Below are 24,664 nucleotides of genomic sequence, written 5' to 3'. Positions count from 1 at the left end.
AACAGCGCCCCTGGTGTCATGTGGTGTCCAGGAAGCCAAGCACCCCCCCCCCCCCCTTTCCCGAATTTCCATGGCTGGGCAATTTTGTGATTTTAGTCATCCCCGTTCGCCTGGTCCCCGTACGCCACTGTACGTCTACAGATATCTCTACAGATATCTCTATTATAGAGATGTCTCTATTGTATCCGGGATTTAATGTTAAATGTGCACTCCATACGTAAAGCGAAGTCGTCAACACTTGATGGCGCTATTCTAAAACACGTGTAGCATGTGACTACGTAGCCCAGGTTTGCATTCTGTCACGTATCACGAGTGTACACAGTACAGCGGATGAGTGCAACTTGACACAACGGGGTCCAACAACTTGGTCCAACAGGGCGTTGTGTACAGTACACGAGTAGAAGCAGAAGCATACAAAACATAACTGCTAGACGGATCAGTTCGCCTTGCAACAGGCTTAGGCCTAGTCAGAAAACGGTCATGTACGGGAAATGGGAATGGTTCTGCGGAACCAACAGCACTGACATGAACCATGATGACCTCGATGTGTGGATTGGAGACTCATGCCTCGTGCACGGTGTGTCAACAATCCCTCACATTTCCTTCATCGTAGTATTCTCCCTTGCGTTGGTTCTGCTTCGGTGTTTCCAAAACAAAGTGAATGCCGACTACCTTGGCGTAGGACTCGCGGTGTGCTCTCCCGGCAATCGCCTTCATGACTCAGTGCGGTGGCTGATAGGCCTCGGGTCGTTGATCGTACTGGCCGCAGCCATCGGCGAGGGAGTTCTGACGGATGAGACGTACCGGGCATGGCAGCAGTCAACCCAACCCCATTATTACGCCCCCAGTGCCGCTGCCTTCATTGCCATGGTCCTGTCACTCGTCTACTACCATCACATGGAGCTGTGGCAGATACCTTCAATGTCCATCTTGCTGCTGATCTACTGGATCTTGGCATTGATCGGGGAGTCACTTCGCCTAGCTAACCTCCAGAACCAGGAGCTCGTTGATGTTCAAGTTTTTCGGTTTGATCTGACAGTGATCATGCTAGTTTTCTATAGTGCCCTCCTCCTTCTGGAGATAAATTTGGTCAGAATCAAGGTGAGTTCAGTGCACCCAGTATACAGACTAATGTTGAAAACCATTCCGTACCCTGTATAAATTGCCTGGACGCATGAGGCTAACTTAACTATAGAACATGGATATCCATCATGCAAAAGGACATGACTACATGTATACATATAGCCTGCTAGCTGCTTGTTTTGCTTGGCTAGATACACTTGTATATGTGACCGGTTTTGCATAATCAGCTCGATATATAAAGCCTTATGGGAAACACAATGGTGGAATATGTTTTCCTGCCTCCATGGAAATACTAAGTATTGTGGGAGGAAGAAAGGTCTAGATTTTGCCTTTTCACTTCCCACAGTTCGTTGTAGCTGTTGTGCAAAATCACTCTGAGCAGTAGGCTTGTATTTTTTTTCATTCATTTATTAATTAACAACATCCAACAGCGGAGAACCGCCAATTACAGGAACGAGATTAAAGAAAGATATACTAGCAAAAATATTTGCTAGTTGTTCATGACTTTATGGTGAAAAAAAGGTTCTATTGCGGACTAGTGAAAAGGCCCGGTGACAAGATAAGAGTCTGTTTCACTAGTTCGTCAGGCTGGTGAAAAAAAGGTTAGGGGCGAACCCTGATTATACATATAGCCGATATTGAAATTATTATCTTCTTGACAGGTTCTGCGCAGAGGTTGGAGCAGCATCAACGAACATCTTCAAAACAGCAACATGCACTTCGTGCACCACTACGTGAACCTGGTGTCGAAGGCAACTTACTGGTGGATGAATTGGGTGTTCGCGAAAGGCTACAAGAAGCCGCTGGAACACGTTGACCTGGGTGACATCCCGGAGAGACATCAAGCCCATCGCAACCACAAACGGCTAAAAGAAGCATATGATAGAGAAAAGGTATACGGCATGTTCTGTCATAAGGTACCATAAGGTACTGCTGACCAGTTGACGACAATCACAATTCCTTAGTTTATCGATTGCCCGTGTTTTTGTTCCCTAAACGCGACAAGTACATGTACAATGCTAGATGCAGTATATTTGCCGCCTACAGTCCTTGCTGTCATTGGTCATTGCTACACTGCAAAAACTGGAGTGTTAAATTTACACCATTGGTATCTATATAGGACCATCTGGTGTTAAATTTTACTGGTGTTGTCCTATATAGATACCGAATGGTGTTAAATTAACACTACAGTTTTTGCAGTGTAGGAGTTATCGTGTAAACCAATATGATATGAGCTCTTTCAAATTATTCATTTTTTTTCCGAATTGATTTTTTTTTTTCGCAGAGAAACGTTGGGAATAATGTTGAGTATAACTTTCTCGTTGTTACTTAACTGGTTATCGAATACCCGAAGCCCCCCCAAAAATGATCATAGACTAGAACAGATGTTGAAAAAAATGTTAATAAGTAAATTTCGTATCTTATTTTTTTCATTTTCGCTCAGGCTAGGGCCTTACGAAATAACTCTAGACCCTCAATGGCGAAAGTGTTCATCGCTGCACACGGATCTGCCGTGCTCCAAGCCGCCGTCCTGAAGCTGATAGCCGACCTGCTGAACGTTATTGGGCCATTGTGCGTCGGTGGTCTGACCTATTACGTTGTTACAATCGCATACCCAGAGGATGGGATCCAGGTTAACTAAAACGTTTACACTTTAATAGGCCTGGTATTACTTCCATACCTGTTAACTAATCTAAATTGGTGGAGTGGTGTGGCTTCGTGGTTAAGGGTATTGGATTCGTGGTCTGCTGGTAAAGCTGCAGGTTGTGGGTTCAAGTCCAGCCTGGGGTCATGGTGCGTGTGCCCTTGAGTAAGGCACTTTGTCACTCATTGCTTCTCTCCACCCAGGAGTAAATGGGTACCTGTGAGGGCAGAGATGGTTATTGGGATTGAATTAGCTTCCTTGCACCTAACAGGCTGCATCGAGCTGTATACTCCCCAGGGAGCTGAGATGGTATTTGGAATGTTTCATGGGCCCAATGAGCAGGGGTAATAATAATGATGTAGCGCCTTGAGCACCAGTCCTGGTGGATATGTGCGCTTTATAAATACTCACTATATTTATAAATTATCGACGTTGCTCCCGTACGCTAGTCTCAGAAACAAGTAGTTTCTATGGACATGTATGACAGTTTTAGGAAGTCTCCCGTATGTCATGGCTGATTAAAAGTGAAGGTTTTGAGCTTTTCTTATTGGACTTTTCAAGCCTTTTAGCCGATTAGGTGACACGAAAACGTTGTATGTTGAGGTGGACTTTTTGTGTTAATTGTCACCATCTCTCTTTCTTTTGTAGGTGGGGGGGGGGGGGGGTAATTCTTGAGTGCAATCCTTGAAGCGAAAGTGTACACTTTACCATAATTGCAATTATAATTTTCGCTACCTTGTCTATATGGCTCCTATGTTTTGTCACTCATATTTACTTGCGGTCTGCAACAGTACTTTGAAATGGATGACTTCGTAACAACATTGAAATGTACCGTTTGTGTCAATTTAGTAAGGCTCAGTCTTTTGATTTATTTTCATTAACATACGAAAAAAATCCAAGTTTTATGAAAATTTGGTAAATCTTTGTACACATTTTTCTCCACAGAAGGAACCTCATTATGTGACCATCGGAGAGTTCTTTGAGAACGGCTTTGTCCTAGTGTCTGCATTATTCATTGAGCTGGTCATGCGTCTCTGCGTTCTCCACATGTATCGCGCTAATGTGCAACTGGAGGGTGGAAACATCCGCGCGGGACTTCAGGTGAGAATCTGCCAGAGTGACAGTCCATCACAAGTTCAATCACAATTCAGGTCACTTACGGGATAAACAACAACAAAGGAATATGCTTGTGCCATTTATCCATTTGAATATAGGTTGTGACTTCACTTAAAGCTTGATGCTGTGATTGACTTGCGATGCGATCACAATAAATTGTGCAAAATGGAGCGCTCTTTTTTGGCCACAACGTTTCTTCCTGATTATTAATGTGCACTGTAAGCTCTTTTCTAAAAGATGATGTTCAAGCTCCCTGAAAATAAAAAGAGACTTGGAAAATTAATTTCATTTTATTAAATTGCAAGTGGTTTTTGTTCACCTCATTTTCCTCCCAAGAACATTAAATTCCTTACACCTTAAAAAATATGCTGGGATGATTACGAACAACTGTTTGTAATACACATGTATGAAGTTTTGATGTAATTTGATGGGGGGTTTTTGCACGAAAACCACGACACTTTCTATTGTATTCCATTGTATATAAATAGCAATAAACCAAATCAATCAATCAATCAAATGAAAGCTTATATTGCAAGCAAATTCTGTAATCTGTGCGAAAATGGAGTTTCAAACAGCAAAAAAAAACCCAGTTTTGTGATGTAAACTCAAACATATATTTTCCAGAAATCTTCTACGTTTCAGTGATATTATTCTCTCTGTTCTTCAGGCAATGATTTACGACAAAGCGCTTCGACTGGCTGCGTTCACAACCACGGGAGGTCACATGACCATGGGACAGATTGCCAATCACATGTCGGCTGATGTGGCCAATATCATGCAGGCCGTGGTCACCTGCAACATTCTCTGGTCCTCTCCGTTTCAGGTTTGTCGTATTCCTTGTTTGCACCTAATTACAAATGTATTTTGACAAGGGATTTTTGCTGCAATCAGTTGTGGCTGTGAAGCGTGGGTTGCAGCAGACATTTCAAAAGCGTGACTCGTAGCAAAGTATTCTTGGCATAATAAACTGACTTTGGCATAATATAAGATTGGCTTTGTGAAAAAAAATACTCGTCAGATATTCAGTATTGGTCAAAAGAGGGTACCGGCGGTTCAATCGCTATACCGAACGATCGTTATTACGAACACTTTCCGTGGATCATAGCGGCGTTCCACTGTATAAGGCTCAGTGCTTCACGGTGCAGGGTCTTTGTCATTAATATAATATCAGGGAATTAACTTTTGGTTCAATAATATTCACCAATTGAGTAATTTACTTTTTTTATTAAAATGAAAAACAGACCAGAGGATTTGAAGTGTTTTGAATTGTACAGGGGATTTGAAGTGTTGTTGAAGTCTACAATAATTGTGTCCATGTTTCTTTGACCTTTCAGATAGCCAGCGTGCTGGTGTTGCTGTATTTCCAAATAGGGTTTTCAGCGTTGCTCGGCTCCTCTCTGTTCATCATTGTTTTGCCGATTCAGGTCAAAGTTGCTGGTCTTCTCGCTAAAAAGCAGAAGGCCCGTTTGGTAAGTTGCACCAATTTAAATTTTACTGTGCAATTGCTTTGTTACATCACTATATCCTACGTTACATTACTATATTACTATAAAGGTCTATTTTTTTTCAAACGTACACTCTCAGAAACTGTAGCATGTTGTTTTGAATGAACTACTGACTTATCAGGGTGTGTAAAAGCTTGACTTTCCTTTCCTTTCTGTCTGCATTATTTTTTTTAAACTGTCGTCACTTCTTTGTTGGCATTTTCCCGCGCAGTTGAGAAAAACCCTTTCGACAAGTATCTCAGTGATGGCTAATTAATTTTGTGACTGTATAGTGAATGCTCTGGAAACTTAGCAGCCGGTGTTGTTTAATACTTCGATTTTCCAGAAGCAGCGTCAGAAGTCTTCACAAGTTAATCAAAGTGATCTACTCCAAAGTCAAATCACAATCTATTTAAATATGGAGAGTGACGAAGGTGTTGCTTTTTCATTGTTTAACCACTATTTCTGATGATAGGACATGTGAATTGACTTCTGCTTCACTTCTGACCAGTAGCGGCGCCCGACTCTAAAATGGGGGGGGGGGGGGGGGGAAGGAAATATTTTGGGAGGTGTCAAAATATAAACTTAACGCCTGTGAACGCACGTGTGACCATTGTCAATGGTCGGCAAATAGGCCACTAGAGCAACTTAGAAGAGTCATATTTTTGAATGAGAAATGTATCAAGCCTCGGAATGGTGTAGAACACATGTATAACTAATGCACAAAGACGTTGGCTGGTCACTATCTACAGCTGTATAAATGCATGTGTGGCGTGTCTTGTCGACCAAAGTACCAATGTTTGTAATGTTTTCATTGGCCCAAAATGTGTCCACATTTAATGAATCTTAACAGTAAAGAAAATTAATGTATTTGTTGAAAAAGTGTTGGTGGAATTTTTATTTTTTTTTAATTTTATTATTATTTTTTTTTTTTTTTTTTTGGGGGGGGGGGGATCGTAGCGCCGCCACTGACCGGACTTTTGATGAACTTAACAAAACACTAGTTGAAACTATTCCGCCCTTGACAAATGAAGACGATTCTCAACGATTTCAATAATTTTCCAAAGGGCTGTTCGGACCGACGCCTGAAGCTGACTAATGAGCTCCTCCAAGGGATTAAGCTCCTGAAGATGTACGCCTGGGAAATGCTCTACTGCAAAGCCGTCGAGAAAATCCGGAAGAAAGAGCTGATGTACCTGCTCCAGATCAATATGTGTACCATTACATCACGTAAGTATAAGAAAGCTCTAAAGAAAGTAAAGGATATTAAATGCATTTTCGTTGTTAAATTCACTTCCGTCCATTTCAAAATTGTGCTACTTTTTTCAATCTTGGCCTTTATTATCTGTAAACTCAAGGAGAAGATCTGCACAACAACATGGCCCTGGGTTTATAGACATTTTCCGAGATCCCATTCTATGTTGGCCATTATTCTGTTGTTAAGTGTTATTAATCAAACGTTTAAAATAAGAACAATGAATCAGTTGCTAACAAGTTTATTTAAAAATAAAATAGTTTACAATGTACACTTAAAACAGTTCGGGAAAATATTTGGTATTTTAGCCAATGTTGGTCAACATGCTAACTGCATATACATTGGGACAAATTCTTCTATTTTGTTTTGACCATTTTTACCCGGTTTATTATAAAGCAATAACTGATGGGGAAAAAACATTGCCTGACAGCTTGTTACCCTACCTTGTGTTTTTTTTTTTTTTTAGCAATAACAACTACATTTTACAGATATTTCAGATAAACAACCGCATTAGTAACCGACTAACACTATTTTAAAGGCATGAGATTATTCTGTTAAATGTTTGTCTCCGAGAAAAAAAAACCCACCTCAATTCTAAGCTGGGACGTTTTACGGTGCTTGACCAATTATGAAACTTTTCAAAACTAGGCCGAACAGTGTGTTCAGAGCTTGAAAGTTAGCCACAATTCGGTTAATTAAGGACAAGCAGCTTTCTATTGCATTAAAATCCACACTTATCGACCAAAACCAGGACAAAGCGTGTACTTAGTTCATAAGAGTTGAACAAAGATAACACTTCTGTAGAGAATGTGAATTTAGCCCAAACCTTTCAGGTTAGATTCGGAAACACAGCTCGGCTCAAGTATGCCAGTATGCTCGGCTCATGTATGGAAGTATTGGTATGAAAATACACAAGTGGCAAAATATCCTGTTCATGATGACAATTCTAGGGTTTCGGTTCTCATCACAAGTTTCCATTGATATTGTCTTTGCTTACAGTGTTTATGACGCTGGGGTTTCCTATGCTAGTCACGTTAGTGGTGAGTTAAGCATTTTGTCACAGATAATTATATAACATCATCGGTACAGACGAATCCAGGCATATGATCACTGTACACGCACGAGGCCCGGTCGCGTAATTTTTATTCCTAGGAGGGTTAGGGGCAATGTCATGAATAATTCATGTTTATCCATGAGAACGGACAATGACATCAACAGCATTGTTGTTAGTTACTCAACTAGTTACAATACATTAAAGCATTTTAAAGAACGGTTGTCGTCGAGCTACCACACAGTAGCCTAGTGGATAGCGAGATGAGCTATGGATACAAAGATCCCTGGTTCGAATCCACGTCGTCGCTGCTCATTTTCATCAGCTATTTTTCTTCTCCAAATTTATCACTGAGATAATTTTAAATTAAAGGGAAAATAGAACGAGAACCTAAGTCTTGCAACGATTCAAAGGAAAAACTGAATTATTCATGACATTGCCCCTAACCCTCCTAGGAATAAAAATTACGCGGCCCGGTCCCGTCACTGGAGAAACCATTGGGCACGCTACCGTTGTTCAAACCAACTTCCCCGTGACGGATTATCTGCACAATAGCTAGCGCAATACTTTCGTCATTGAAAAGGCCTTATGCTTCGTGATAGAATTGATGGCGTGCCCGAATTGGTTAATTTCCACCTCTGCCGGGAAATTGAAGAGGTGCTGACCATGACTGATTTCTTTATTATTATATGATTTATATCGTTTCGGTATCGTTTCGGTTTGCGGTAACACCATGTGGTAATAACTACTGCTTAGAAGATCTTAGTTCTGAAAAGAACTTATCCTGCTTATTATCAACTTAATAATTGTTTGTTCTTTATTATAAAAATAATTAAATTAATACATCATTTGTCATCAATTGCATAAATTCGTTCACATTATCACTGTTTTGGCCAAACAAAGAGTATGTGTGGATTGCTAAGGAATTTCTGTACTGATTAGTCGTTATTTGAGCGAGATGTGCTCAGTAATTTTTGAGTTAGACAGAAAAGTATTGGAAGGGAGGGGGGGGGGACTTTCTTTTTCGGTTGAGTGTATTATCTTTATTTAACCGTTTTAGGCTTTTACAACCTACGCGCCTCTTAACGGGATGCCGCTGACTCCTTCAATCACATTTGCCTCGCTGGCGCTCTTCAACCAAATCATCCTCCCGCTGTTCAACATCCCCGTGTCCCTCTCGGCTTTCTTAAGCGCTAAGGTGAGCACAAAGCGGCTGCTGAATTTCCTCCTGGCGCCTGAGATTGAGGGGGACCGTTCACTTGCTGTGGAATGGGATCAAGAGAGTCGGCCCTACTCTAGGAAGAAAATGGTAATTCTTTTATTTAAAGAGTTGATTAGAAATAACAATCACTGTAAATTTAGATTGAAATACTTTGTATAAATAATCCCTCCAGCGGAAACTCCATTGAAAACTCGATCTATAGGATTTAATAAGTTAAACTGTAAATTTTCCATTGTTTCAGCCGGATATTGCAAACTTTCTCTAAATAATAAGATGAAGTTTTAGTCTTTTGAAATAAGAGAGCACATAGAGCTCTCATTTTTTTTCTCAAAGAGTGAAAATTACTCCATTCGCAAAATAAAGCATTGTGCATTATCCCACAATCACCCCAACAGGAAATTAGAAGGATTGTTGATATTTCAAAGCAATCTTTTATACCTACATACATGTATATTTCCTGAAGAGTTTTCTATACCTTTTTCGATACCTTGTCCGATATTAAAATAGTCCATTATCAGAGACAAGTTTTTAATACTTGCTGGAATGCAAACAAACTAATGCTCCCTTCTTAATTCGAACAGTTTTATTTCAATGTGATTTTTTTCTTCAAAATATATTTTTATTGCCGTGTTAGGTATCCAACAAAAGTTCGACTTCGATCGGAGCTCGGACCGATTCCACGAATGATGATGCGCTTCAAATGGGCGCTAACTCATCGATAGAGGGCGGGAGCTCCACGCCGGTTGCATCGAGGAATGATGACCCTGGTATAGCTGTGAAGGTTTGAAGTGCTTCCGATGAAGTTTCTGAGTTAAAAAAAATGCTTACAAAATTGTCTTGTTAGGCACTCCATTCCTGATAAGACATAAAAACTTATATAAACAAAATGGCTGCTTCTGAAATCCCCGTGTGCATCGTTTCAAATGAGGAGCGAACTGTATAGAATACACTTGCCGGGTACCAACCAAAGAAGGCCTAGCCAGTTTTCATATAATCTGAGTAATAATAACTTTTAAAGGTCTCTTTACTATTTCAAAAGGCACAAAATAACTGCATATGTAGTTAATAACATTAGCACTATATTATTAAATATAAGTTTGCTTTTTGCTTTATTATACAAAAAAAAATGTCAGGTAGCTGCAGCGTGTATCAAACATACGGACTAAGACAAGATAAGTCAAGATAAGTTAGCGGCAGCACATGGTGCCACCGGAAACTTAACTTAACTTAGTATATCTTTCCACCATGCAAACCTTCAAATCTCATCAAACATGCGGACATTGCAGTTGCCTCAATTTATGTTTCCATTCAGATTACACACGGTAGTTTTGCGTGGGATCCTGAGAGTGACGCACCCATTCTGTCCGACATCAATGTGGAGATACCAGCAGGTAAGCCAGTGACTTACTGCTCGGGAGGAAGGGAACAGTTATGGCAGTGCATGATGCTTGAAATACCAGTAAATCCTTCAGTAGTCAGTCCTTCCCCTCAAGTCCATCGAAATGTCCAGTTTAAATCATGTAAGAAACATAAAAGCTACAATAAGGGATACATGTTAGTTTGGTACCATATTACATAGTAATCACATTTATTGTTATCACCGTTTCAATTTGCAGGCAAACTCACAATGGTGATCGGGCAAGTCGGTAGCGGGAAATCCTCGCTGCTGTCCGCCATCCTAGGGGAGATGACTACCGTCAAGGGTGATGTCTCCATTAATGAGTAGGTATAACTCTAGGACATAATTATAACACTCGAACTCTATCAACTTTACGTACTAAGTTCTATACACGGGTTGCTCTTGGTGTGTTTGCTTGAAATGAAAACATAGAGTTAATATAAAAGTGCTGTCTAAATTATTCAACTATTCAGTAACTAATACGATTTCGATGTTTTAAATGGTATCTTTCATCCGGCCGTCTGCAGGGAACGTGTTTAGTGAAACAGAACACCGGCTCCGTCCCTGTACTGTAGATTAGTTCTTAGATGTTTTCCTTTTCTCTTCATTTCACAGACAATATGACCGCATGGCCTACGCAGCTCAACGGCCATGGCTTCTGAATGCCTCCTTAAGGGACAATATTCTTTTCACTTCCAAGTTGGACAGCAAACGGTAACTTAACAAATAGGCCCTAGATAACATATTTTATAGTGGTTACTTCAGTCTGCGTTTAGGTGAACGAAAGAAAACAAATAGTTCAGTTAATTGCCATTCTACATTTAAAAAATATGGCATTACATTTTATGAAACCAAGACAATTTTCTCCCTTGTATACATTACTTGATATTCCGGCGAAAACCCTTACAGGAGATTGTTAAAAGCGCATTTCAGGTCGGTAGGGGTCACCAGCTGAAATAGTTCAGGGTAGAAAGACTGAAGATGGGGCTTCCGTTTAATTTTCCTTGGAAAAAAATGATCGAGAGTATATCGGCAAAGAACTGAGTTGATGAGTTTGTAAACTTCAATTTTCAGTCGGAACCGAATATAGAAAAGCAAATATCCTCTCCATACCTCTGAAACTTTCCCAATTGTGGAGTTGCTTAATGTGTTCATCCAATTTTCCCTCTGTTCCAATTCTTTGTCGTGTACTAATTAATGTTTTGTCTTATGATTATTTTTAAAGGTACAACAATGTCTTGGAGGCGTGTGCTTTACCACCAGACATTGACATCTTGCCAGCAGGAGATTTGACCGAAATTGGCGAGAAAGGTATCAATCTGAGTGGAGGACAGAAGCAACGAGTCAGCGTAGCACGGGCAATATACTCGGACAGGGATATCGTTATACTGGTAGGACTTTGTTCAGTTTGTTTTGTTCATTTTTTGCCTTCGTTACAAGCCTAAATGCTGATCAAAAGTGCTTATACTCACTACGAAGTCTGTGGCATATTCAATATTGCTAGCATCATTGGGCTTGACCCAAAGCAACATGGAAACATACAATTTTTGGTGACTAGCGAACTTGAGAAGAGACATTGACAATTTGGGGGCATGTCAACACAGCTCAAGTGGTTGACCGAAGTCAAAGGATAGGCCTTTTTCAATTAATAGTAACCTAGTCAGCTTCTAATTTTGGTTCCTTTGATGACTAATTTTTCATCCATTGTTTTTTGTTCTAACTGAGTGTTTGTCTTTTTTTTCTTTTCCTTTTTTTTATCTAGGACGATCCCCTGTCCGCGCTGGACGTTCATGTCGGCAGGCAACTCTTTGAGGAAGGGCTCATGAAGCTGTTGATTGCAAACCACAAAACTGTGATTCTCGTGACCCATCAGCTGCAATATCTCAGCAGAGCGGATCTTGTGAGATATGGATAGATAAGAGAGTATCGATCTTTTGACATTTTGATGCTTACACGTTTTAATGAATCAACCTGCTTTACCTAAATCAGTAAACATGAGGGAGTTTTACCTTTATCAAATGACAGTGCTATGTATAGGTTCAATAGAATGCACGCGGAAAATGACAGGGATGTAATGTTTTGTTTGAATGGGATGTGGATTTGGATCTACGCAAAGATACGCTTCAGATGCCGGTTTATTGAATACAGTATTTGTGTTAACTGGTGTATCCTTTATGAATTGTTGCTAAATATAAATTCGGATAACTTTAAGAGGACAGAAAGTGAATATGAGCATTACCTGCTTGCTTTATAAAGGAAACTGTTTGCAAAGCAAGACGAATGGCTTAACAGCCTCCACTGATAGCAATTGACGAGCATTTAACAAAAATTATCCCTCCTACTAATGTCGGAGTGTGCATCTCATCCTCAGATCCTCGTAATAAAAGACGGTCGCATTGCTGCCCGGGGTGACCTGGATGACATCATTAAAGCAGATCCCGTGATGTACGAGGAGATCAAACAGGTGTCAGCGGTGGGATGGGACGATGCACAGGCAGAGAGTGCCGACGAAGAGCGGAATGTTCTGCAGCACAGCGTCGCCAAAAGTACATTATAATTATGACAATTTAGACAAACTAACGGTGTAATTTATTTTGCCTTATCAGAAACGGATGTTCATGTGAAATATCCTTTTTACCCCAAGTACAAAATGCCATCAGTATTCAAGTCAAACAAGCATCTTGTTATTTCAAATATGGAGGGTTATGTTTTGAAGTTCACGTGAAAGTTCAATCGATGCCTAGTTTCACTAAAGCGTTTTTCGGGGTACTTGCAGTACAGTTGTTGTAACTTTTTGAAATGTTGTGTGTGATTTCTCTCAATCGTGTCACCAGAGAAGGGGAAGACGGATGGAAAACTTGTAGTGAAGGAAGACCGGGTTGTAGGATCCGTTTCTTTCAAGAATTACCTGTATCTGATGAGGAACATGGGATGGGGTCTGGTGGTCTTAATATTTGCAACCGCCGCAATGCAAACGTCGTCCGCTCTGGTCACCAATTTCTGGTTGTCTGAATGGTCAGAAGCGGGATTGTCTAACCAGGTTAGGGTAATTAACAGTTTGCACGAGTGCTTGGAAGTTGAGGTCAGCACAGGTAATCTTGACCTACCTTGACCTAAGCTGTTCTCACCGGTGAAACACCCTGGATGGCTTCTGCATGATGAGGCGTTGCCAAATTTTCCTGTCCAGGCTAGCCTTCCGGCTTGATAACCAGTTGGAATCGATCTTAAGTCACAGTCATCGGATAGGCAGTCAAACCATCTCTTGGGCGGGCGGCCTCTTGGTCTATTGCCCTGGACTTACCCTTCCATCAATATTCGATGTAACGTAATGTTTGCACAAAGCCTCTTTATTGGACTTCAGCAAAGTAGAGTTGGTCAGTTAGAAGTTAGTATGCGATGTAATTCTAAAAATTATATGGTCGCAAAACGGCATTTGGTTCTTAAGTAAATACAGTGATATTTCGGCAGTACATTAACCCTAACAGAACTCAACCCATCAAACCCCAACAGCATGTTTTGTTGGAATCTGTCAGGATGGGTACAGTACCCCTAAACTGACAGTATTTTACATTGGGTTGGCACACCTCCAGAATCCAAGTCAGAAATATGTGTGCAGTTTCCATATGGTGTTGGAATTTGCCAGGATGGGTATGGTTCCTATTAAATCATGCGAGGGAGTTAGGTTTTATTAACTATTAATGACTGCTAAGTGCACATGGACCCCATCACGTATTTTTTTTATTTCGTAGAGCGGGAAGTCCGAAGCACAGTACATGGCTGGCTACGTCGGGCTGTCTATTGCCAGCGTTTTGTGTCAACTGATGGCATTCAGTGCTGTCCTTGTGTCCTTTTTGGTTGCTGCTAGACGCTTGCATCAGAACATGTTGCGGAATATCATACGTGCCCCTTTAAGGTTTGTAGAGCTCTCTTTGAGTTGTAGTTTACTGAACATTTTGATCTATCAAGTCAGTTGAGCGATGGAAATCACACCAAATTAACAAATTTAACACGGATACATTGCAATGTAGAGCATTGATAATTTGGTGAAATATAGAGTGTAATGCGAGTGGTCAGCAGGTGTTAACCTCTATAAGCATCAAAAGCTAAATCGTCTTGTGAGTTGCCTTATATGAGATTTCGTGATAGCAAAACAGCTTATATACCAACGGTCATGGTTGTGACAAAAAATACACTGTACAATTTGGAATATACCTTAAGCGTAGAGCGGTCATTTTAGAGGACACGACCTTTGTTCCACTGGGACATGCACGAGTAGACGCTTTGTGTATTCATTGTTTATACTGAATTAAAAAGACAAACAACCTCTAAGATGGCCGCTACGCATAGGGTCTATGCCCAAAAAACGATAATCCAAATGACTGAATTACACTGCCTTGCCGAAAAGAAAAAAAAATATTGTTTGTGTACTTGTAGGTTTTTTGACACAACTCTTGTTGGGAGGATACTGAACCGATTCTCGAATGACACCATGCAGATTGATGCCGTAAGTTATAGCCATCAGAACATTTCTTTTGTTTTGTTTCTTGCTTTTCCCCCTACAAAATCTAACCCAGTCCCCCTGGAAATATTTTAGTCATATAAGTGACCATGGTTAACGGGTTGGACAGAAATTGGGCGCCTCGCTGTAACATCAAGCCCCCCCCCCCCTCCCCGCCAATCCCCCCCCCCCCCAACCACCATGGTGAGAACCCTGGCTGCTGGCCGCTGATCACAAGTGACGAATCTGTCAGATGTCTAGTCACTTGTAACAGCGGATGGAATTTTTTCGTAACAGTTCATTTTAACAGCACTCGCTGTGAAGATTTGCGAGGATTCGTGATAGACTTGCACTCGACTGCAACGCTTACATTTTCCCACGAGTCAGTTCTTTGTTGCTGGCTTTTGTCACCGGCCTTAACGTATGATGTTTACCTTAAGATACCTATAGGAATACCCATATTTAAAATACCGTTCGTCATTGTTATACAGGAAATACAACGGTCATACCCAGATATTTTTTGTGTTTACTATAGTAGAATTTAGGCTTCTATTGATAATGTGTCTTTGCTATTTGTTTTTTTTACAGAGAATGTCTACGTCGTTCAACGGAACAATCATATCATTTTTGCAGTGCTTCTCTTCCGTAGTGGTCGTGGCCATTGTCCTGCCCGTGTTTTTGGTCTTTGTCTTTCCGATAGCTGTTGTTTTCTACTTTCTGCGGAAGTACTATCTGGCTACATCGAGGTAAGGGGTTTTAAAGGGAGTGTAAGCAACTTAGTATTTGTATACCTATATATGTATTATTCTACACTGCAAAAACTGCAGTGTTAAATTTAACACCATTGTATCTATATAGGACCATCTGGAGTTAAATTTTACTGGTGTTGTCCTATATAGATACTGCATGGTGTTAAATTAACACTGCAGTTTTTGCAGTGTATCTACAACCAAGCTTATTTGGGAGTGTCGTGTGTGTGTGTGTGTGTATGGGTGGGGGTGTATGGAGCCGAGCTCGCCCACTGACAATGTGGAATTGACCGAAGATTCAGTTGTGGGGGCATGTGTGGGCAGATGGAAAGGCAGCCTAGTCGTGCTACAGGGAGAAATTGTTTTGGCAAGATGAAAAAGATCCGAAAAAAACACAGATACTCAACGTCAACCAGGGGACTAGACTGGACCGCGACTTAGAAGACTCAACTGCACTTAGAACAATGTATTTCAAAAGGCTTGCATAATGTCACCCTAACGGCCCCAGAACGTTAGAAAATAACTTGGATAAGACTAAAGTGATGTGACAAGAATATACGTTATTTGTGCATTCTGTGAATGTCATAAATTTAAAGTATTTCGGTCCATCATCTCCGATGACATGACGTGTTAGCAAGGTGACTTCACGATATTCTTTGCATCGTTTTTAGAGAAATTCGGCGATTGGATAGCACCAGCAAATCGCCAGTCTTTGCCCATTTCTCGGAGACTCTAGGCGGCCTGTCTGCAATCCGCGCTTACAGGTACTGTACAAAATTTCAACAAACTAGGGCCATTTAGAATGGTTTATCAAGGTGATACATTTGTACAACTAGTTGGACAGACAGGGGAGATATTTGGGGGAATTGTGCCCTTGATGATACAAGCATACACAGTCAGAGTATGTCTTAAGAAAGATATTTGGCTATATAGGGCCATCGCAGATTTGCCTTTGAAAAAGATTATGTAGAATAACAAGCAATTTTCTCATGTGCCAAATGCCATGCTTGTATCATTAAAGACATAATCTCATCGCCTATCTGCCGTATTATCAGAGACAGCATCAATATGGATGATTGGAATACCCCACTAAAGAATGACGTCAGAATTCAAACATCATTTACTTCGGGATGCAGCATGGCTTGGTTTTTGTTGCAGGATACCTGTGCCCTACATGTTTTATGATGGGAAAAGCTAAACGAAATATACCAATCCAGTGTCAACATCCATTTAGACAGTGTCTTCTTTTCTTTACTTTTAGGCCTACGTTTTTAAACACACGCAAACCTGTTATTTGTCAGTGTGTGTAACATGAATATTTCACTTCTCTTTATTTTGACAGAAAGGAGAGAACCTTCTACGACACGATATTGTCTCGCATCGATAAAAATACGACAGCATTTTTGTATTTCCAGATTGGAATTAGATGGCTTGCAACACGCATGGTGCGATCGATTAGTATTTTTTGTATTTTTATTATTAATGTATGTTGTGTGGGCTTATGGAACTGTCTTTAAAGGGAATATACATCATTTGCTTTTGCTGTAATTTTCAGAAATGGATGGAATTGGGGGGTTGGAAATATAAAGCGAATATAGTTACACTGACTTTTTTGGAGGTTTTGGGTTCGAAAATGCTATAAAAACCAAGAAAAACGATCATTTTCCTGTAGTCTGGTTCCCTGACTCCATATAAGAAGAAACAGAGCAGTTTACATACATTGGGGAATTGTAAGGTCAGGGAACCAGTCTAGCTGGCTCGTACCCGTTCATAGGTTTGTAATCGATTGCAAACAAGTGCAATGGTCAATTGGGGCCAGTATTTGAAAAAAAGCCAGTTGTTTCCAACGCTGATCGGCCGATCAGCGTTGGAAATTGATACAAAAATACCACTTTTCTTGAAAATTACAGTATACCAGGTGCCATAATTTTACAGGATGCTTTAGACTGTCATTTACCAACATCGTGTTAAGGTATTTCGCAAAAACTTGGTAGTTTTATTTTTCGATGTTTGCAAATGTTGTATATTCCCTTTAACTTCAACTAAGTTAAGTAAGGGGAAAACAATAGAAAGTTCCTATGGAGATGGGCAGACTATACGGTTTATATATATTGTTATGGCTTTAATTTCAAATCCAACGTGTCTTTGGCAACCTAACCCTAACCCCTGGACCTCTGGCTAGGATACAACCTTACTCCTGCAAAATCACGGCCACCAAGAAAAAAATGGAATCAGCCTAAATCCTCCAAAATCATCCTTTATTTCTTGAATTGAGTGTGTGGGTGGTGACCAACGCCTCAATCTTCCAAAATCGTCTGTCAATTACTGCAATGGTTTGAGCCAGTGCGAATGGTGTTTAGAAGCAGTGCGGATGAAATACGAGAAAAACAAATGCATGGCTGAACATAAACAATGCAGGACATGGCCTTTTGGCTTAACGTAATTCATCCTCCACAAAAAAAGCGATTCATCTTTGCCATTCATCCTTAATCCTCTAAAATCATTCAAAACTGGCAGGAGGATTAAGGGGGGGGATCGAGGAGGGTTAGGGCAAAGATTGGTTACTTCGACACCTATTAGCCTGTTGGAAGAGTAGCTGCCAAAATACATGTAGATCTGGTTGTCTATCAGTTTTTAAATAAGGCCAACTGATTTTTCCATCAGTATTTCTTACGTTTGATTTGTGAGTTCTCAATATGACACAGACCCTCGTTAAAATCTGCTGTTATACGTTATCAGTCTTTTTCTTTTCCATTTGATTACTGTAGGAGTTCCTGGGAGCGTCTTTTGTTCTGCTTGCCACTTTGTCGACCTTAATTGGCGCTGTGGCGTTTGGTATTGATCCTGGCTTGGTGGGCCTGAGTTCTTCATACGCCCTCGCGGTAAAAGCTTTTACAGCCATCGATATATGACTTCACAGATTATGTAACATTGGGTGCAGGCCAGTAAATATATACACATTTTGCAACATGAATATGTACTCTGAGTTCCACACCATCGGGACAAATGCTCACAACTCTCACATGCGTTGATCACAAATTAAAGCTGGAAAATAAATTTAAAAAAAATTGCAAAGTGAAAACAACCATTGCTGTATTGGAATTCGAAATTTACTTGTTGAGTATCGGGTAATGACCGCAGAAAGCAATATTGACAGGAAGGTTATAGCTTTTAAAATACATGTACGGCTTTTCTCGTAGTATTATTGTGTCAATGTTGACCTCTTTTGTGTAGATGTCGTCCTATATGACGTTCCTTCTGCAAAATTCTTCTGAAGTCGAGACACATATGAATGCTGTAGAGAGAGTCCACCATTATACCGATGTAGAAACCGAAGACTATGGAGGTGAGCTGAAAAATGGAAAACAGTATATGACTAATGGCAATGTTAGTAATATTTCTTAAAAATATACGAAAATCGCTGACGTGAGCTGCAGTGCATCTGTTATCTTTTATCGTGTGTGATGTCATAACATCACGCACATGTACAGGGTGAGTCAAAAAGCAACGAAACCCAAATGTTGGGACCATTGTTTTAGTGAAGTTCTTTTAGATAGTCCGGACATTTGGGTTTCGTTTTTTTTTACTCACCCTTTATACAACCGGAGCAAAAAAAAGCGCTTAAAATGTTCAAAGTTACCATGTATACAGTCACCATCTCAACAGTTCCCTTATCCGTATACATGTGAAACAATTGAATTGACCACGTCTTATATTTAGACACAATTCTTTGCCTAAAACAGGTGAAGTTCCTCCGCCAGACTGGCCGCAAAGAGGCGACATTCAAATCGACAACATCTCCGTCAGATATGAGTCAGATCTTGATCCTGTTCTGAGCAATATCTCAGCCCAGATGAAGGCGGGTGAAAAGGTTTGTAAAACGAGAGCCCACGAGAACCCACGAGAGCCCATGCACACAATTCAGCGTATTACAGACATGACACAAGGACAATTTCAAGTATTTTGTATCCAAAGTAATTGACACTATATCAACCCTCTTTGGTAACCGCCTTTGAACTGAATCAGAAACGAAACTTTAAGAATATCAAGTTTTTGATGTAAGACGCCTGGATGGGTCCAGTTGTTACCAATATTGTGCATTTTTCGTAATCGAACATTTATGACAGCGGCGATTTCCCCATGATACTTTTAAGAAAAAAACGGTTGTTTCAATTCTTAACTTCGTGATCACAACAACACATTTGTTGGACTGGAAGTTTTGTACTTTTTTTTTTTTTTTTGGCTTAATTAATTTTTTCTTTTGGTATGTATTTTTTGTTCACGTATAGGTCGGTATATGCGGCCGAACAGGAAGCGGAAAATCCTCCCTTGCCCTAGCTCTGCTCAGAGCCATTGATGTCTTCGAAGGTACTATGTGGTTTTCAATTCAACACTTTGTGATCACAAAAGTAAAAAAAAAAAATCTTCAAAGATGACTAATGATCAAATATAATACATAATATCGTATACTATTCCATATGCTTTGTGGTAGGATGTAATAAGGCATATGCGTAATGAAAAAAAAAAAATTATGTGAAACTATGTAAACTTCCTATCATATCAAGCAACGTTATTTCTTCACATGGGAAGATTTAGGTTTTGTTTATTAAAATGCATATCCTTGTTTCTCTTCAGGTGAGATACATATTGACGATGTTGACACCAAGACAGTGCCACTAACCGTACTGAGAAGCAAGATTTCTATTATCCCGCAAGACCCATTGCTCTTTGCAGGAGCCATAAGGTAAGGCGTTTCAAGCACTCACTTCACATTTTTCTGGATGCCTTTGCCATTGTTTTGCCCTGCCATTTACGGTACGAGAAGACAAAATCCACCAAGACCCAGTGTATATTAACTTGTTCTTTTTCACTTTTTTTGTCTTACAGTTAACATTAATGACAGTTAACATTGTATTCTAAACATCAACATAGAAAAGAAATCTTGAATAATTGAAAAATGAATGTAATGAGGTATAGGCCTAATGAAACATAAACTCGCAAACATTCCTCGCTAACGTAGGAAAAAAAATACAAAAATGTACTTGATAAAAGATGAAACACGTGCTACCAGAAGGAGACCAAGAACCAATTTTATATTTTTTTAAACAGAACAAACTTGGATCCTGAGGGAACGCTGGAAGACGATGATCTGTGGCACGCACTTGAGATGTCACAGCTGAAGGAGTTGGTGTCACAGCTGGACGGGGGAATAGGTATAGACTTTTTGTAGCCATTGGATTGGTTCATTTACACTTTCTTTCCGGTTTAATTTACCGGTTTTGTCTACAAATTTCATTTTTATTTCAAACCACACGCAGTCTGCGTCGTCTACGTAAGCTCAATGTCGATATGGAAACCAGGCTTAAATCGCAAGTCCTTTCTCAAGTCAAGTCATGTGGATGAGCAACAAAGAAGGAACGTCTTTTTCACAAATCATTTAAATCGGTTTTGACTCAACTTTTCTACAACTCTGACACTGTGCTCTCTGTGCTTTTATGCTAACACTACTTAAAGTAATCCAATCAAATTTCTGCCGCAGACTCGAAGGTTACAGAGGGCGGTGAGAATTTCAGCGTTGGCCAGCGGCAGCTGTTCTGTCTGGCTCGAGCCTTCCTCAGGAAATCCAAAATTCTTATCATGGATGAAGCCACAGCTTCAGTGGATATGGAAACGGTAATTGTAATGTATACTCATCGATTAACTGAATTTTGTTTTCTCCACAAAAGAAAGCACCGAAAAAGTACGGTCGGCTACTGTTACGCTTGTTAAATAAAAAAAAATCACCTAAAATTAGTTTTCGTTGCAAAATTGAATTTTGTCTTTTATATTCATTCTCATCAAAAGGACAATGGGTTGCTTTAGTTCATGTTCATGAACTCTAAAATTTTACTTACTTAGCAAGTCGATACTGAATACTGGTACCTCCATGTATATCATGTAAATCTACCAAAAAAAAAATAGAAAAGATGGGTTACCAGCCAAAATCACATGCAATTTACATTGCTAGTGCCTGGTTCTCATCTTAATGTTCCTAACTACAACACACTATGCTAAGAAGTAATTTATTTTTTACAGCTCAAATAAAATGGGCAGTTTCCTTATTTTGCTAAAAATGAAATGACCACGAATCGTGCATGATAGTATTGATTTAAATGTTAATATTTTATTAAATATAAAAATTATGTTGTATTTAACCATTGCTGACAGGATCAAATGCTGCAGATGGTACTGGCTACTGCGTTTACTGATCAGACAGTACTGACTATAGCTGTAAGTGTCATATTATTAGAGTATAAATAAGCTTATCGGGCCTACACATTAACCTTACTTGGATTCAGGAGGGAATATCGACTCTACACATTTTTATGTTTTATATTGTGATGCAGAAAATAGGAAAAGAAAATTAAATTTGCATCCCTCGTGTTTTCAACTATAACAGTTAATTGCTGGCATTATGGTAATGCATTTTCATCCCAATCATGTGCCGAGTTTGATATGGCAATTACTTTCTTATTCATGAATCTATTACACTGAAAAAAATCTCAAATTGTTTTCTTCAAGTTTGAATATACCCTCTTGAAAACCAACCATTTTGAAATAAAACATTTTAAGTCTCACAAAGTCGTTTTATTTTGAAGAATTTCGGCAGTCGATTATGAATTTAAGTGAACCCAAGAGAGTACAAGGGGGAAAAAAGTGCCCTGCCCGATCAGGTAAGGTCACCAGATACCAAAGCGTGCCAAACACTGCACGCATTTTTGTTCGGGTAATTTTATTCATTTGATTAATGGTGTTTTCCCCCTTTTGTTTTCAAAGCACCGCATTGAAACCATCAGGGAATCTGACAAGATCATCGTGCTGGACGGGGGACGTGTGGCGGAGTTTGGGAGCCCTGATGAACTTCTGGCGGACGAGGATGGGATGTTCACCTCATTGGTTGGAAACAATTGATGTAGGAAAGGTGCTCGCTCAGCAATGAAACAATAGACGTGTAAGTGTGTCAGAAATTATGCATTTTTTATTAGATTTGAAATTTAAAAGAAGACGAGGTGTGGACATTTATTTCAGCATTACTGTCGAAAGCAAAGACCAAAGAAGTAACATTGTCAGAAACTATGCATTATTGACGGATTGTATATATTTTATAGAAAGGATCCATGAACATTTTTGTTGGGCATCATTACTGTTGGAAGCAATTGGCGCAGAAACAGCACTGAAAAATTGCCTGGGTTAATTTTACCCTAGAAAGGCAGAAAACTGCAAGTACCGAAAATTGGGTTGTTTTTTACTCGATTGTTTGGGTTATAATTTCTGTTAAATTCAACCAAAACTTGTGGTCATACAAGACCAAATTTAATTTGGTCTTGTATGGTTACAACTTTTGGTTGAATTTAACAGAAATTATAACCCAAACTATTGGACATAGAACAACCCAATTTTGGGTAGTTGCTGTTTACCCTTTCTTGGGTAAAATTAACCCAGACAATTTTTCAGTGAGGGTAGTTTTCATTGATGAGTAAATCATTAGCACTATCCTTATTAAAACTTTATTGAATGGGTACTTTTTTTAAGAACAGCTTGAAGAAATTGTTTAAAGAACAGTTTGAGCAATTTTTAAATCACGACTGCACTGGAAAAGGGTTCCGTTACATTGGCACAAATATGTCTGGTTAAAAGTCAGCAGTAATAATATTTGTTGTAATCTGATGCATACTTGATAAGCTGATATCAACTGATGTTATCAGGGAAAATGGAATGAACTTTACACTAAAACATGGGTTTTTTTTGGAATAAATATGTAGGCCTATGTAACTTAAAGGTGCGAATTTAACTGTTAAAACTGTTTTAACTTTTTATTTCTTTTAGAGTTTAACAGTGCCTTTATATTGGTGTATTGCACCGAATGACAATTTTGTTTCAATGATACGGTTGTAAAATAGTCACTACAACTTATTATTACTATACTAACCTTAATTTAACCGTTGACTTATATTTTTGCACCATATTTTACACTAAAACTTTTTCGTTGCAGTAATATGCATATTCAAATTTGATATTCTTTTTTTTTTCAAATTTTTTGGTTTGGTTTTGAATTAAATAAAAAAGGTAGACGTTATGCCAAAAATGCGTTTTCGACCACAAATGTTAAAATGCCTTCTGGTGGTCATCACAGCGCAACCAAATGACGTCAGATTATAGAATACTGGTCAACCAACATTGCTGCCCGCGTATTTCTTTCCTAGGAGGGTTGGGGACAATTAATCAATTCCCCTTCCCCTTTCCCCTCTAAATTTAATTGCATGTTGTGTTTCAGTCTTGCGTGATCTGCAAGACGCCGCATGCTGACGGATCTACCTCCTTCAAGCAGTCGGCCACTGTAATCACTTTATTCCGCCAATAAGAAATAATTGATAAATCGGCGTTTTGTCGCACCTCGTCAGTACGCTGGGAGTATCCTAAATAACTATGTGCGTTCCTTTTTCTGTATTCATTCATTGACGGAAAACAATATTCGCAAAATTAAATGTTACCGATAGAAACGTGCTACACTAATAGAAGTGTTATTCCTATTTTTATTGCTTCTCACCACCATGAGTAAATGGGTACCTGTGAGGACAGAGCTAGAAAAAAAAATAGTACCCAGGTGCATCCAGGGAAAGTCGGCAGCCGTTTTGAAACACAGCCAAATGGTATTCATTTAGCTGAAAGAAATTCTTTGCATTCAGAAAGACGAGTGTTTTTTTATGGAACGGAATAAGAATCGCTGTAATTACAGCAAAATGCCTAGCTCGATAACAGCTTCGGGAAGGAACGGAATATTGGTGTATCTTCCCATCACAACATTCTACTACTTGATATCGGCAAAATGGCTCCAATAGGTAACTGGAAATCAACGTTAAACGAAGTTAATGGTTAAATTTATAATGAAGAAAATTTGGGACGGGTGTTAGTTAATGTACGCATTGAAGATCGTGACATGTTTATTAAATTTATTGGTGACGAACAATTACACGTTTTTTTTTTTTTTTACAATACACATGCAATTTGTTCTGAAATGTGAAGATGCAAATAATAACAAAGGTTCCGTTCATGGTACCATATTTTTCATTTACAGGAGTATATGCAAGGCCCCCCCCCCAACTTAAAATATAATGTCATCAC

At 39.5% G+C, this 24,664-nt stretch overlaps 1 protein-coding gene across 1 annotated transcript; it reads left to right on the top strand.

Moving 5' to 3' along the window:
* The first annotated feature begins 274 nt into the window (after nt 1-274).
* Nucleotides 275-24,427, top strand: LOC119744797 (ATP-binding cassette sub-family C member 9-like). The gene is made up of 31 exons (XM_038220935.1): nt 275-1,101; nt 1,746-1,976; nt 2,528-2,716; nt 3,674-3,829; nt 4,512-4,667; nt 5,179-5,313; nt 6,396-6,558; nt 7,583-7,623; nt 8,695-8,943; nt 9,491-9,637; nt 10,169-10,247; nt 10,473-10,578; nt 10,871-10,969; nt 11,481-11,646; nt 12,018-12,155; nt 12,627-12,801; nt 13,090-13,295; nt 14,005-14,168; nt 14,690-14,759; nt 15,342-15,499; nt 16,174-16,266; nt 16,845-16,947; nt 18,271-18,384; nt 18,737-18,848; nt 19,246-19,373; nt 19,792-19,870; nt 20,138-20,246; nt 20,612-20,715; nt 21,042-21,175; nt 21,710-21,772; nt 22,319-24,427. The coding sequence occupies exons 1-31, from the start codon at nt 481-483 to the stop codon at nt 22,451-22,453; spliced, it is 4,623 nt and encodes a 1,540-aa protein (XP_038076863.1). The 5' UTR covers nt 275-480; the 3' UTR covers nt 22,454-24,427.
* The last annotated feature ends 237 nt before the right edge of the window (nt 24,428-24,664 follow it).

This window comes from Patiria miniata, unplaced genomic scaffold (assembly GCF_015706575.1).
Source record: "Patiria miniata isolate m_02_andy unplaced genomic scaffold, ASM1570657v1 HiC_scaffold_7, whole genome shotgun sequence".
Classification (NCBI taxonomy): Eukaryota; Metazoa; Echinodermata; class Asteroidea; order Valvatida; family Asterinidae; genus Patiria; species Patiria miniata.
Note: the sequence above shows the minus strand (reverse complement) of the source record. Positions and strands in the feature narration are given on the sequence as shown.